Source organism: Polistes dominula, unplaced genomic scaffold, assembly GCF_049000335.1.
Source record: "Polistes dominula isolate Pdom_NZ unplaced genomic scaffold, Pdom_raw_medaka contig_73, whole genome shotgun sequence".
Classification (NCBI taxonomy): Eukaryota; Metazoa; Arthropoda; class Insecta; order Hymenoptera; family Vespidae; genus Polistes; species Polistes dominula.
Window position 1 is genome coordinate 1,359,933 of NW_028300951.1, and position 15,153 is coordinate 1,375,085.

Genomic DNA, 15,153 nt, shown 5'->3' on the forward strand with positions numbered 1-15,153 from the left:
ATTGCTATAGTAACTAACATGTATATCTCCTAAAATGAATATTTCCTTTCTTTCTTCTCTACCATCATCATCATCATCATTATCATCATCATCGTAAATATAAAAATCGAAACTCTGGCAGCTATGATAAGAGTAAAGCTTTAGTTATTATTCTTTTTTTTCTTTTTTTTTTTTTCTTTTAATATCTTTCTTTTTTACCTTCGACAGACACAACACATTCACGCAATATCATAATAATTTAATTGAGTATATTTTCTAATCAATAAAAAAACACTACTGTGCAAAATTAAATTGAAAAAGCTATCTGTTGTTTAAATCGTTCTTTCTCGTGATTTGTTTGTTTGTTTGTTTTTTTTTTCGTTTTCTTTTTTTTTTTCCTCCTCTATTTATCGTCGTATCGACTAGTTCACCGATATAAATATAATATCGTATATAAATTTAAAAAATTGTCTTCTCTTCACGTTAAAGATAGTAAGAAAATTGTTTGTTCTATGGATTTAATAAGTAAACAACCTTGTAAAATGATTATAATATTTATACTTTCTCTCGTTGTTTAAACTTTCAAGTCTTGTTTGTTTGTTTGTTTGTATGTTTTTAAATGTTACAACTTACATTAGGACCAGGAAGTTGTAAATTGTACTTTATTTGTAACACGGTGAACTCTGCAGCTGCCAGAAAAATTGATTAAATAGTATACGCTGCTATCTTTTTTCTTCTTTTTAATACATCTCTACTAACGTATCCTTCCTTTTCTTTTTTTCATTTCTTTTTTGATCAAACTAATTTCAGTCTGTCATTTCATATAAGTGTGTGTTTACCTAGATCAGTGAGATTCCATTTTCTTCATATAATTTATAACATAATGCATCTTCTCTGTCGGCGTTTTTGTGGTTCAGGTCTTAAAACTGCACGTACTGCTTCATCGAATACTTGTTTTAATCCACGTTGTGTTAAAGCGGAACATTCCATATATTTGACAGCACGAATCTGTAATTCGTAAAATGTACATTATCATTTTTTTGCTAATCAATATCTATATGATTGATAAATATATATATATATATCTTAATCAAAAATCAAATGCATTGCAAGAGATTAAATAAAAACCTTATTAGCCAATTTTTGTCCCTGTTCTCTTTTGATAGCACTTAGTCCTTGTTCAGCTAAGGCAGTTAAAGTTTCACGATCATCTCTTAAATCTATTTTAGTTCCAACAAGTATCATTGGTGCATCTGGGCAGTGGTGTTTTATTTCTGGATACCATTTACTAGTAACATTTTCAAATGATGAAGGACTCGTTACAGAAAAACATATAAGAAAGACATCGGTCTGTGGATAAGAGAGTGGTCGAAGTCTATCATAGTCTTCTTGACCTGCTGTATCCCAAAGTCCTAAGCTTACTGGTATTCCATCAACGACCATGGGTGCTGAATAGTTATCAAATCTAAACATAATTAACATCAAATTAATGATTATTTCATTGACAAAATTAAATCTTTAATTAATATTTCAATCAAATCTAAATAATAAGTAACAAATGATATTGTAGATTATTAATGAATATAATGGGACTGTATAAAAGTGATATTTTGTATTGGTGAATAATATAGAACATTGAAAGAAAGATATTTTTATATATCCTGACAAGATGTTTTGCGAAAGGACAATATCAGATAAATGGCTTCCTGTATACAGTAGTAGTATTAGTAGTAGTAGTAGGGTGCTCTTATTACCACTGCATTACTATTATTAGCCATACCAGTTCATCGTTCTAAAGAAGAGATATGTAGAGAAAAAATAGAAAGATGATTTCTAAATGAATGAAAGAAAGAAAGAAAGAAAGAAAGAAAGAAAGTGAAAGTGAAACTTAATATCATTCTTAATTATATTAATATACTTATTTAGATATATTAAACAGTAATATTATAGAATGTGTTCCACTTACACAGTTGGTACGTATTCTCCAGGAAAACTGTCTGTAGTGTATGATATTAACATACACGTTTTTCCAACTGTTCCATCTCCTACTACAACACATTTGATGGGTCTACCAGAGCTCATGTTTTCAATTCTAAAACGATAAACACAATATATCAATAATTTAGTATTTATGTATATAATAATTTAAAAGTAATACAATAAAGATAAAATTGATCTGTAAAACAATTTCTATCATGTAATAATAAAAAGATATAACAAATACTTTGAGAGAGATAATATGTTTGTACAATAAAAAGAAAAAAAAAGAAAAAAACAAGAAAATCAATATATGTAAACTAAAGATAACATTAATTCCATCTATACATAACCAATATTTGTAAAAAAAAATTATTATTATTATTATTATTGTTTAGAATGATAGAAACAAGTAATCTCTTTGATGGTTAGTCAATAAAATGCAAATAATAATTAATTATAAGATAATATTTTTCAAATTAATTAATTGATCGTATGAATGTGATACAATTAATTAGATTTTTAATTGTAACATTAATTAACACGCGTGTTGCTTTGATTATATATAATAATAATTAAATAAATGATTATTTGATATTATAACCATTCAACATAAAATGCGAAGGGCTTGTCCTAAATGTATTACAGTGTTACATTTAAAGTTTTTACATGGAGTTACGTCGAATGGAATATTGAATGATACATTTCTAATATCACTTACCAAAATACGTAAAAAAAAAAACAGAATAAATGAATTCTTTGTTAGAAACTTTAAAAACTTATTTAACACCAGTTTGAGAATATATATATATATGTATATATATGTATCTATATATATATATATGTATGTCTATATGTGTATATGATTGGCACTCTTTAAAAAATCACAAAAGCAGATGCCATGATGGTGTTGCGGTTTTTCGAGCTCATAGATGTAGTCAGACGTAGTCCTCTGCTTGGTGACAGATGTTCGACAATCACTTTTTCCTTTCCCCTCTACACCGAAAAACTCATTGTTCAGAAACGATTCGGCAGAGACATCTATCACGCGATTTATCTATCGTTCCAATCAAAATACTCGTCATTATTTCGAATACAACCTCAATAAGAAATAAGTCTAAAAATAATTCTTTATAAATATTATTAATTAACAATTAACGATAATAAATAATTATCTCGTAATATATTTCGATATTGTTGTGTTTTTATTTATTATAAAATATTTATCATCATTTGTTTATTTTATGGTATTCTTTTTAAAAAACAAAAAAAGTTATATATCGATACTCGTTATAAGCATTCGTTTCGATTACTCGATGCAATGTAGTCTATGATAAAACAGGTTGGTCAACTATAGAGAAATAAAAATCCGGCTTTCTTTTTAGGTTATATTTGTCTTTTCCGTAAGAGCATAGTGTTGTTGCAAATGCATCCATGTAAGTTTATATCAATTATTTGACGTTTTGATATTTGAGTGAATTATTTTAATTACATTGATTTATATGTTTCATTAGATGATTTATAGAAAATAAATTGATTGTGTAAAATGCCTTCTCAAGAAATTGTGGTTCCGCAACCTCCAACAACTGAAAGCGAAGATAATGCACCATCGTCACAACCTATCGTTGGAATTATTTATCCTCCTCCAGAGGTTAGGAGTATCCTTTTATTTTATAAAATATGCAATTATTATTATTTAAGGTAATGTTATTAATGTGTTGTACAATCTACAAATCATTTGATTTAATAGGTTAGATTATCTATGCATATACTTTTTCCTTATACACTTGTTTAGATATCGTTGACAAAACTGCTAGCTTCGTTGCTAGAAATGGACCAGAATTTGAATCGAGAATTAGACAAAATGAATTGGGAAATCCGAAATTTAATTTCTTAAATTTTGGTGATCCCTATCATGCATACTATCAGCATAAAGTTAAAGAATTTAAAGAAGGTAAAGCACAAGAACCATCTGCTGGTACTGGTACTGGTAAAACTGTAAATCTTACTGCACATCAAAAGCAACAAGAGATTTTAAAGCAAGTCGAACAACCTTTCGTACCTAAAGATCCACCTGCAGAATTTGAATTTATCGCTGATCCTCCTTCTATTTCTGCATTAGATTTGTACGTATCAATTGATTATATTTAAATGTATCTTAATCGAATGTTTATTAATTTTTATGTTAATCATTTTCTTTATTTCATTTTAGGGATATTGTCAAATTGACAGCACAATTTGTAGCACGTAATGGACGTCAATTTTTAACCAATTTAATGAACAGAGAACAACGTAACTTTCAATTTGATTTCTTACGTCCTCAACATTCATTGTTTCAATATTTTACAAAACTTCTTGAACAATATACTAAAGTATTTATATTTGATTAAACATTTTCTATGTTTATTTATATATTCTGATTATTATTAATAAGTTTTAATGTTAATAGGTATTGATCCCACCTAAGGATTTATTACCACGACTGAAAGATGAAGTTTATAACATGGATAAGATTTTGGAACAAGTTAAGTATCGTGCTGAATGGTTGAAATATCAAGAAGCTCAAAGACGTAAAGAGGAGGAAGAATTAGAACGGGAGAGAGTTGCTTATGCTCAAATTGATTGGCATGATTTTGTTGTCGTTGAAACTGTTGATTATCAACAATTTGAAGTGGGTAATTTTCCAGCACCAACAACTCCTGACGAAGTCGGAGCTAGGGTTCTTATGCAGGTAAAATAGATAACTATAACAAATATTTAATACATTCTTGTTATTTTTATAGAAATACTCATTTGTAATAAATGTGTTTTTAATAGGAGCGTATAGAAGAAGGGGAAGATGTTGAGATGCAAATTGACAGCGATGGAGAAGAAGAAATGCAAAATCGTACCGATGGTGAAAAAGATCGTGCGAAGGATAATAATCAAGTAAATAAATGAGAAAATTGGTATTATTATTATTACACACAAAATATTAATATTATATGATTGTTTCAAGGTACAAGATATGGAGGAGGATTCAAGTGACGACGACGACGTGTCTCCTCCAGGTGATTCTCACAAATCTAAAGAATCTAAGATACGAGATGCAAGTATGCAACCTCCGCCATTACCACCGACACCTGGTAATGTTGTTGTTAAGAAAGGATATGATCCAAAACAACATGGTAAGTGAAAAGCAAATGTTATGAACACATTTTGTTTGTATGATATAAGAGATATTATTAATTTATTATAATATTTTATACGTTTTAGCTGTTAAAGCTGCTCGTCCAGTTGCACCTGATGAATATTTGATTTCTCCGATTACGGGAGAACGTATACCTGCTAGTAAAGTTCAAGAGCATATGAGAATAGGTTTATTGGATCCACGGTGGGTAGAACAACGGGATAAACATTTAGATAAGTTGGCGCAGCAAACGGTGTTTGCTCCGGGTACTGCAATTGAGGCCAGTCTTAAGCAACTCGCTGAAAGGCGTACTGATATCTTCGGTGTTGGTGATGAAGAAACAGCGATTGGTAAAAAGATCGGCGAAGAGGATAAGAAGAAAGATGATAAAGTTACATGGGATGGTCATACGTCTAGTGTTGAAGCAGCGACTAGAGCAGCTCGAGCAAATATTACTTTAGAAGAACAAATTCATCAAATACACAAAGTCAAAGGACTTCTTCCTGATGAAGAGAAAGAAAAGATTGGTCCAAAGCCTGCCAATCGTGCAGCTGAACTTTCTCATATGGCTGCTGTTGCATCTAAGCCTCAAGCTACTCTCAAAGCACCTCCTAAACCACCAGCACCGAAACCAATACCAGTTCCAGCCCAACCACCACCACCACCAGCTATGAGTATGCCTACAATGGCAATTCCACAACCAATGATGCCTCAGCCACCGATGATGATGATGGCTCCTATGCCACCAATAAGACCACCACCCCTTATGAGTATGAGTTTTTATTATTTATTTATTAATTATTATGTTATATAACGTGTAAGAATATTATTTTATATGATTTTAATTTCAGCACCTACTATGTCACCATTTATGCCAACACCACCACCTATGCAACCACCAATGGCATCAGCTGTAAGTATTTTTTAATTTGATAATCATCTAGAAAAATATTTCAACATTGGTTTTAATTTAATATTATTATTTTTTGAAGATCGGTATCAAACATACTGCAGAACCTATGGAGGAAGAACCTCAAGCTAAGAAATTGCGTTCTGAAGATACATTGATTCCTGAACAAGCATTCCTTGCTAGAAATAAGGTAAGATTACGATAAGGTTAGGTAGGATTATATTGGATTATTATTTTATTTTATTTTATTTTGTTTGTATTAGGGTCCGGTTCAATTGAATATTGCTGTACCCATGATGACAGAGAAAGCTGAATGGAAATTAAATGGACAAACATTGAGTATCACTTTGCAACTGACCGATACTGTCGTAACTATGAAAGCTTTGATTCATGAACAAACTGGTATGCCACCAGGCAAACAAAAGTTGCAATACGAGGTAAGAAAATGATTTATAAATAATAATAATTAATATTATCATTAATTGTATATTAATAAATGAATTTTCTTTAGGGAATGTTCTTTAAAGATGGTAACACACTTGCTTATTATAATTTATCATCTGGAAATGTCATCAATCTTCTTCCCAAGGAAAGAGGTGGCAGAAAAAAATAAATGATCAATTTTATAAGTAAGTTTCTAATACTTTTCAAAATTTTCATTTAATGTGTGATATATTTTATTTTTTTTATCAAAATGACTATAAACGTTATATTTTCTATTTCGAATAATATATTCTTTAACGATTGTATCTAACAATATGTCGTTAATAATTAACAAATAATTGCAAATAATAAAGAAAAATTATTGATTAATTAAAAATAATAAAAAGAACATGATTTATATATATAGAGAAAGATTTATATTTTATTATAATTAATACATTAATATGCATTTTAATAAATTAACAATAATAAGTTAATCAACATATTCAATTTGGCATTATATTAGATTTATATGTGTATATATTATTATATTATTATATATTATACAATTAATATATTAGGAATCAATAGATATTTTATATATATTAAAAGATTAGCTTTTACAACAAATTGCACTTTTAATTATTCTTGTACTTTTAAGCACTAAGGCACTGATATTTAACCCTTTCGTTATCAGTGACTCATATACGGGTTGTCTATGTAAAGGTCCGTATATGAGAATATATCATGTAACGATACGTACGTATGAGTGAATTTATATTGAACGATACTTTCGTTAAAACATGTCGTAACGAAAGGATTAAAAAAGTTAAGAGAGAGAGAGAGAGAGAGATAAAAAAGATAAAATTAAGTGCAATAGTAAAAAGATATTGAAAAATCGAGCAAAGTATTAAGAGATCAGTTCTATATTTGTGCAATGTATATATAAGTTGTTTATGATTTTATTTCTATTTATTTTTTGTTTTTTTCGAGAGAGAGAGAGAGAGAGAGAAAATAAAAAGTTAAGAAAACTTGCGTTGCATGCATGCATAGAGCATATGCATGTGTAAGTATCGTAAATGCATGTAAATCATACGTGACGTATTTGTAGTTGCTTAATCAGAGATTCTATTAGAAATGAATCTTCTATCAAAATTACATTTTACTAAAAACTTTTCCTTATCTATTATAAATATATCTATAAAAGTTATAATAATTAGAATTTTTCTATTAATTCAAAATAATATGTAGAATTATATTTAAATGCGTTTAAAAATGCATATGTATTAGGTACTTTTATTTATCATTGTGTGAGCGTATACACAGGGTGTATCAAAATTTGAAGATACCAAAGAAGTGGCTATTTCGAATAATTTCGATGAAAATTATGTAACAATTCGTATAATAATAATAAAAAAAAAATACGTGTCTATGATTAGGAAACATAGTTATATTCAGCAGACTATTGTATGAATTTTTGTATTTTTTTTTTTTCCCCCATTTTAAAATATTGAAAACATTTTTATAATTATACTCGTATACTTTGAAATATCCTGTATATAAGAAACACAATGATATGCATTTCACGATATAAAATAATGGAATTGGTTAAAAGTTAATTAGCTAAATGGATTTCTATATGCCATTGATGCATATAATTAATCATTTCCTGTAATAATTCATCATCACTTATCTGACTGTTGAGATAGATTTTTTTTCATTATTCTTTCAACTAACTTTCGATAACGTTGCGTCATCGGTCGATATATCTACAATATATAAAATTCAATTATTTTATCATTCGAAGCATAGTCAGTAATTTATATTTATTTATATATGAACATTTAATTTAATAATTATCTTTTTGTTGTTGTTGTTGTTAAGATTTGAACTTACAGATTCGGCATCGTCGTACGGTCGACAGACAAGTTTTGGTTCTGGTAAACATGCTGTTATTTCTTCAAAGTTACATTCGTTTCTTAGCAAACCGTGTTTTGCTTGATACGCTGCACCCATCATTGCTGAATTTGTTACTTCCTATAAATATATATATATACATAATAATAATAAATATATAACAAAAATAATAATAATATTAATTACCGAAATATAAACAGGTGAATTAAAGACATCAGCAAGTACTTGTAGTATAGTTTTATTAGCAGATGCACCACCTGTCGCTATTATTCGTGTATTGGGACCTAATGTAGGATAAATAACAATTAGTAACAATCAAAAAAATTGTTTGATTAAAAATAACTCAATACCAACCAATAACAAAACCAAAATCTTCAGCGTAAGCTCTTTTAGCGACAAATTGGCCTTCGATTAATGCTCGAACTTCGACTTCTTTCGAACTGTATCGATTAATTTCATCATTCGCTTTATTAAATCTGTAATCACCTATTACAGATGGTAAAATTTCTTGTGCGTCAAAATATAGAGCAAAATTTCCAAAATTTCCTCGCGGCGTACTTTCTAATAATTCGTTAAATATTTGCCATGAACCTTCCGCAGCACTATCACGTATCCTTTCTCTAGTCAATGATCCATTTTTAAAACTAAACAAATATATTAATTCTAATATTAATTAATAATGTTCTAGTATATTTATATTAATATTATATTATTTCAATTATTACCAAAGTAATGCCATATATGCGTCATCTTCAATAGGATTGCAAAGAATATGACCATCAATAACAGTTTTGGGCTCGTTCAACCATAAAAATAAAGTATCGCTTGTTCCTAAACTGCATGCGATGTCCCCTTTTTTTAATCTCATTCCTTGTTTGTACATTTTTAAATAATATTATATTATTAATCAAATTGTTATTTCAATTATTACAAATTAACAAATCCATTTGAAATCTTCACAGGTGTTAACACGTACCTACCAAAGAACCTGGATTATCTCCCGTAAATGCAATTATCCTGCAAGTCTCATTGAAGCCAAATCTTTCAACAAAGTAAGGTGATATCGGACCGATATTATTGTAGGAAGAAATCGGTTTGCCCAATTTTTTTCTTAAATCCGGTGCGCAAATCTATTAACAAAATAAAATGATCATACAGAAAGAAAAAAAAAAAAAAAAAAAAAAACACAGAAGATTATATTGACACAAATTTCATTTAATTTTCAGTTCTTCAAAATATTATATTTGAAATTTGTACCTCTAGTAAATCATCGTCCCAATCTTTCGTACGAATATTTAGAAGATTCATTCCAGAACCATCTGACCAATCGATCGGTGCAAAATCACCCAAGAAAAGTGATGCAAGAAAACTACTGATCAATGAAATTCTCTACGAAGAAAAAATAATTTGATCGATCGTTAGTGATTTCTTTAGAGAGAGAAAAAAATAAGAAAATTAGGTAAATATTTATAAGAATTTGTTAAAGACACGATTTAAATGATTTAAAAAAAAAAAAACAAGATAATGCGAATGTACGTAAAAATGTTGAAATGCAAACGGGATTTAGGTAGATCACACTAAATATTTATTCAATATTTTTTTAATACCTCGATTATACGCTGTTTTCTATTTTTATTTTTATTATTTTATTTTATTTATATTTGTATTTTTTTTTTTTTTTTTTTTTTTTCAAAGAAGCCGTAGAATTTGTTTATTAGGTATACCTCGGTATTACTGTAAGCTTCCGGCCTTGTTCGTGAAATCTTTGCTATTTGTGGTCCTGAAAATCTTTCATATGCTCGGGACCCTGTTATTTCTGCTAATTTCTGTATATAAATTGAACAAATGTTTATTATCAAATTTGAATGATTATTTTACGTAGATTATTATACAAGGATTAAACATACTTTAGGATCACCAGCGATCGTTTCCAAAATACGACATTCATTAGTTGTACTGGAATCCATCCAAACAGGTGACTGTGTTATCGAAAAGGACGTTGCAAATTGTTCGTGTAAAAATTTACTTGGTTCTAAATTTTGCAAAAGATTTTGACTACCTTTACCCCAATAAACTGTACCGTGTTGCTGTTAAATAATATTATTAATTATATTGTTGTGTAAATCAATGAAAAAAAAGTAAGGGACATTACTAATTAATACTTTAATGGCCGCACGTGTACGCAGTCGTCAAACGTCGTCAGGGGCCCGGTAATATTTTACAAGAATTCATTGAAAAAAAAAACTTTATTATCATTCACGAATAAATTAACATAAAACAAAAAACAACAATTTAACAATAAAATTAATTTTATATATAAAGTTATAAATAAAATAACGGCCAATGTTCCGACTATCACACACATTTTGTGTTGAGCGGCCATTAAAGTGTTAATAATATTAATGTTTTCATTTTTTTTTGTTTTTGTTTACTTGAGCACATCCGGAAATAGCAGCAACTTTACTAAAATCAACTCCGCAAACTCTTAATTTATCTAAGATCATATCTAAAGCTTTGACCCACATTAAAGTTGGTGCCACTACTACGTGGGACTCATATTTTTTTTGCACGACACCTCCGTACGTTCTAAAGAAAGAGAAAAAAAAACAAACATATATTAAATATTACAAAGATAATATTTTATTTATATACTTGGGTATTGTGAATATTTCATTATAATAATTATACCTAAATTCTGGTAGATCATTATCGAATTGAACACTGGTTTCATGTAGAATACCAAGATCGTCATCGACCACAACAGCCTTCAACTGTCAACAAATGGCAAGCAACGAAACTTGATTTATTTAATTATTGAAATAATATTTCTTTTTTAATTTGATATTATTTCTATCCCCACCCATCCACCCTGTCCTCCCCCGGCCCCATTTTAATTTCTCTTTATTTATATTTAGATAAGGATTTATCCATGACATTAGATTAAAAACGACCCGGGAAAAATTGCATACGTCAAAGCTTGTTACGGTTTAGCTGGCAATATTGGAATCGGTGTCAAAGGGTCGTCATCTTCGCGAGCGAATGCGCGCAAGTATGTACGCATATCATTTTTATAATTTGAATAAAAAGCGCGCGTCTCGAATCGAAATTGTTGCGCATGCGCATTGACGATTCTCGAAGATTCGAGTGAACGTAGGAGATAGTCGCGAGAGGTATGTACGTTAAACAAAGTTTCGGAACTGTGTTATTTATTTCTACGAGAGCATACATATATATTTTAACTAAGATCATAAATTATTGATTAAATAATTCAATTTAATAACGGTTGCGCGTTTAATTTAACGACATAATAATAATAATAATAATAATAAAAAAAGAAAAGATAAATACGCGATGTCAATAGTCACGCTTGTAATCGTTCAAGGAATCCCGATTGGAGTTGGTAGCGAAAGAGATCACGAGAGCAGCAGCAACAAGAGGAGGAGGTGGTGGTGGTGGTGGTGGAGGATGAGAAGGAAGAGGAAAGGGTGATGATGGTGGTGGTCGTCATCGTTGAAGAAGAGAGAAGAGGTGAAAGGGTTTAGAAACGCATGGCCCGACCACTCTCAACTTTACTGCCGAGATAAGAAGAACTGCGCGTAAGCGACAATTCCTCTTCATCTTCTTCTTCTTCAAAGTAAATAACTGTATTATACATCATATATACATATATATTATGTTTATAATATTATTTGTGTATACAATGTGTACGCAATTGCACAAGATGAGACGAGACGAATTTATTTTTCTTTTTTTTTCTTTAATCGCGTATCCGTTATACATAATACATTCTATATCTTTATCAAAATCTTTTGTTTTAGTTGTTTTTCTTTTTGAAATGACAAATTGTTGATATGATAGGACAATATCGTTACCTGCTGCGTGCTGAGATCGAGACCTAAGTACGTCGCGTTCGAGGATGCTCCCATAATTTATGGATTAATTTTCTTCGTTGTTAAAAAAAAAAAAACAAAAAACAAAAACAAGAAGAAATGTGTATTGTTACACTTAGCAGCAGCTCGTTTTACTGTCTCTCTGTCTTTCTCTCTATGTGTGCTGTCAACTGTCGAGTTGTAGGTAACAATAACGTCACACCTTGACTACCTCTAGTTGTTCTCTCGTGGAGTTCGAGATGGTGGGAATGAGAGGGAGAAATAAAGAAAGATAGAAAGAGATAGAAAACACGGAAGGAGAGTACGTTGATGTATGAATAAGAAAGAGACAGAAGATGGAAATAAATAAAGATAAAAAAAAAAAAAAAAAAGAAGAAAAAAATTAGAAGAGAGGGAAGTATAGAAAGTCGTAGGAGGCGTTGATTCAACTCGTAACACACACACACACACAACATACACACTTACACACATACGTCTTCTCCTATAACCGCATTGGCTTTAACCGTTCGCGAAACTAACTTCGGTTCGCTTACGTTTTCCGTTTCCAACCTCTTATTTACAACGTGGCATCGTTGTTACGCGCTATTTATCCTATCTTTCTTTATCTCTTTTAACAATAACAACAACAACAACAATAACAGCAATAATAGCAGCAGCAGTAGTAACAGTAGCAACAATAACGTTGACCACGACGACGCATGACGCGTGACCCCGGTGAAAGACCCTCGGACTAATCTTATCGTTGTTATTATTAATAATGATCGTTCCACATTACGTAAGCTGTATATTTTATCGTTCGAACGATTTACAAACGTTTTTTTTTTTTATTATCGAGTTACTCTACTTGCACTTTCGGCATGTCCATTTATCTTTCTCTTTCGTCGATGTTTCTTCAACCCCCCCCCCCCACCTCTCACCCCCTAAAGGTATCGTGATACCTTACAGGAGACGTGAGGTAAGATGAGGATAAAAAAAAAAATTAGAGGTTAGGTTTCTATCGGTAGTTTGAAATTTTATCGAGTTCTTCCTTATCGACGGTACATGATTCTATTTTATTTCGACTCACCTGATATTACATTTTTATTATATTTACTTTGGTTACCTATCGAGAATTATCCTGTTATCGATAAATTTTTGTTGTTGTTGTTGTTTTTTTTTTATAAATATTTATTGTTTAAATAATTTATTGATTAAACGATTGATTGAAAGAAAATTGTTTTTGTTTTATTTGATCGTTATTTTTATTAACATCCGTTAGATCGTCGTAATTATATTCGTTTTTTTAATTGTTTATATTAATTAAATAATAATTTATTTAATTATTATTATTTCGTGTGTAGAACAATTTAAAAAATGATTACTTTTTTTTTGTTAAAAATGGAGACCTTGTCTTTGGCTGTGCCGTTTCTTTTCATGTATATATATGTATATATGTATATATGTGTACATATATACATATGTACGAAAATACCTGCGTAGAAAGTCTAAATAGTATTTTCATTCAAATTCATTCCGTGGCCGTCCTTGATTCCACGTTAATCCGCACTTAAATTTCTTCTTTTTCTCGATCGTACATTCGATTATTTCGTAAAGTAAACGGCACGAAGTCAATGGTCTTTCAATTCTCTCAGGGACATTTCAAAGAAAATATTTAAACTCTTATGCAAATTCGATTATTATTATATTTGTCGTAAAATCAAGTCGGTAAGGTAGATTTTTTTTTCTTTTTTATTGATAACAAATATCGAATTCTTGAACACTTGGAGATCATATATCCTATGACAAATATTAACCCTTTTTTTTTTTTTTATTTTGCACTCGAGAACTTGATCGAACCAACAACTTGAGACGATATTCAACATATTTGTAGAATGTTTTGTTTTTTTTTACAGTTGTTATCTTAAAAATGATCATACACAATTTAACGTTTAACATTTTTATATTTCAATGAAGGATATTTGTAAAACATTAAGTTTTGTATTATTGTTTTTTTTTGTGTGTGATATTACAAAACAATTTCCAACATGCATTCACATCATCACAGTAATACATTGGTTTTGATGTTTTTTTTTTACCAGATTTTATTTTCTTCATGACCAACCTTGCAATCCTTTTTAATTATATATTTTATCATTCAATTAGATTTCATGAAAACTACTAGTCAAAGTAAAAGCTCGAATTCCTAGTCTCGTGATATCCAATTGTGTAGGTGAGATCATTATTATAGTCACGTAACTACTTAAGTACGTATGTATGTACTTACTTGCATATGCACCACGTGTATTTACACTTATGGTAGTTTGTTCATCACCTAATCCAACTAATCAGTCTAATAAAGTACGATCTATTTTTTTGCGTCTTATTTTTATGCATTGCATTTATGCGAATCTTAATTGGTTTCTTTTTTGTTCTTTTAGTTTTCTTTTTTCTCGAATTACAAATTTTACTGATTTAATATAACACGTTCCGTGCCATGTGTATCACCGATGGGGATACACTTACAATTAGGCATATTTATTTAATGTTATATGTTTATAATAAATGTAATTCTGTAAAAGAATATTTTTCTATTCAAATATTGATGCATTATACAAAATGCAGCACGTGAGTTTGTTTAATTATTATATTTACACGATAATTAATTAATATTATTAATTATAATATAATTATACTTTATATATTTATATTATTTTATTATTTAATTATATATTTAATTATTTTTAAATATTTATTATATTTAATATATTAAATATTATACTTCATTATTTATATTAATAATTATATATATATTATATTAAATAAATATATAATATATATATTTATTTATATTCATTTATTTTATTAAAAAAAATTAATAATATTAAATAAACAAATATTAATTAATATTA

At 29.2% G+C, this 15,153-nt stretch overlaps 4 protein-coding genes across 11 annotated transcripts in view; 2 read left to right on the plus strand and 2 right to left on the minus strand.

Moving 5' to 3' along the window:
• Positions 1–748: 748 nt before the first annotated feature.
• Positions 749–2,957, minus strand: Mtl (Rac family small GTPase Mtl). Its single transcript, XM_015327952.2, has 4 exons — positions 2,678–2,957; positions 1,946–2,071; positions 1,108–1,444; positions 749–987 (listed from the first exon to the last, which is right to left on the minus strand). The coding sequence occupies exons 2-4, from the start codon at positions 2,059–2,061 to the stop codon at positions 853–855; spliced, it is 588 nt and encodes a 195-aa protein (XP_015183438.1). The 5' UTR covers positions 2,062–2,071; positions 2,678–2,957; the 3' UTR covers positions 749–852.
• Positions 2,958–3,236: 279 nt separating this feature from the next.
• On the plus strand, positions 3,237–9,900 carry Sf3a1 (splicing factor 3A subunit 1). Of its 4 annotated transcripts, XR_016176498.1 has the most exons (14): positions 3,237–3,392; positions 3,471–3,614; positions 3,752–4,082; positions 4,169–4,328; positions 4,406–4,687; positions 4,774–4,884; positions 4,955–5,123; positions 5,212–5,895; positions 5,977–6,038; positions 6,118–6,225; positions 6,299–6,472; positions 6,547–6,664; positions 9,338–9,495; positions 9,602–9,900. XR_016176498.1 is itself a non-coding variant. In XM_015327953.2 (13 exons), exons 2-12 carry the CDS (start codon positions 3,503–3,505, stop codon positions 6,646–6,648), a joined length of 2,295 nt encoding a protein of 764 aa, XP_015183439.1. In that variant the 5' UTR covers positions 3,237–3,392; positions 3,471–3,502; the 3' UTR covers positions 6,649–6,664; positions 9,338–9,567. The 4 variants fall into 4 exon arrangements, 3 of the variants coding, with proteins under 3 accessions (XP_015183439.1, XP_015183441.1, XP_015183440.1); XM_015327953.2 differs by lacking the exon at positions 9,602–9,900 and having other exon boundaries at positions 9,338–9,567; XM_015327955.2 differs by lacking the exons at positions 9,338–9,495; positions 9,602–9,900 and adding an exon at positions 8,343–8,489.
• Positions 7,294–13,406, minus strand: LOC107070089 (xylulose kinase). Of its 4 annotated transcripts, none has more exons than XM_015327959.2 (12): positions 12,731–13,405; positions 11,064–11,146; positions 10,808–10,961; positions 10,283–10,462; positions 10,100–10,201; positions 9,633–9,764; positions 9,352–9,505; positions 9,101–9,245; positions 8,730–9,019; positions 8,562–8,659; positions 8,355–8,495; positions 7,294–8,227 (listed from the first exon to the last, which is right to left on the minus strand). In XM_015327959.2, the coding sequence occupies exons 1-12, from the start codon at positions 12,734–12,736 to the stop codon at positions 8,144–8,146; spliced, it is 1,569 nt and encodes a 522-aa protein (XP_015183445.1). In that variant the 5' UTR covers positions 12,737–13,405; the 3' UTR covers positions 7,294–8,143. The 4 variants fall into 4 exon arrangements, with proteins under 4 accessions (XP_015183445.1, XP_015183444.1, XP_015183447.1 ...); XM_015327958.2 differs by having other exon boundaries at positions 12,248–13,405; XM_015327961.2 differs by having other exon boundaries at positions 12,799–12,857.
• Dad (Daughters against dpp) overlaps positions 11,836–15,153 on the plus strand; it is a 66,762-nt gene continuing 63,444 nt past the window's right edge. The window contains exon 1 of one of the 2 annotated variants that reach the window (XM_089172256.1): positions 11,836–11,971. The gene's annotated coding sequence lies outside the window, so the exon portion shown is untranslated. Of the gene's footprint in view, positions 12,010–15,153 lie in introns of both variants that reach the window. The other variant, XM_015327957.2, reaches the window with a different exon arrangement.

Coding starts and splice junctions, on each gene's coding strand:
- LOC107070089 (XM_015327958.2), bottom strand. CDS start 12,301: ATGGGAGCATCCTCGAACGCGACGTACTTAGGTCTCGATCTCAGCACG. Junction 9,506..9,632: donor GGGACGATGATTTACTAGAG/GTACAAATTTCA, acceptor TTTTGTTAATAG/ATTTGCGCACCGGATTTAAG. Junction 9,246..9,351: donor TAATCCAGGTTCTTTGGTAG/GTACGTGTTAAC, acceptor TGTACAAACAAG/GAATGAGATTAAAAAAAGGG.
- Mtl (XM_015327952.2), bottom strand. CDS start 2,061: ATGAGCTCTGGTAGACCCATCAAATGTGTTGTAGTAGGAGATGGAACA. Junction 1,445..1,945: donor GGAGAATACGTACCAACTGT/GTAAGTGGAACA, acceptor AATTATGTTTAG/ATTTGATAACTATTCAGCAC. Junction 988..1,107: donor GACAAAAATTGGCTAATAAG/GTTTTTATTTAA, acceptor TACGAATTACAG/ATTCGTGCTGTCAAATATAT.
- Sf3a1 (XM_015327953.2), top strand. CDS start 3,503: ATGCCTTCTCAAGAAATTGTGGTTCCGCAACCTCCAACAACTGAAAGC. Junction 4,329..4,405: donor TTCTTGAACAATATACTAAA/GTATTTATATTT, acceptor TAATGTTAATAG/GTATTGATCCCACCTAAGGA. Junction 6,039..6,117: donor AACCACCAATGGCATCAGCT/GTAAGTATTTTT, acceptor TATTTTTTGAAG/ATCGGTATCAAACATACTGC.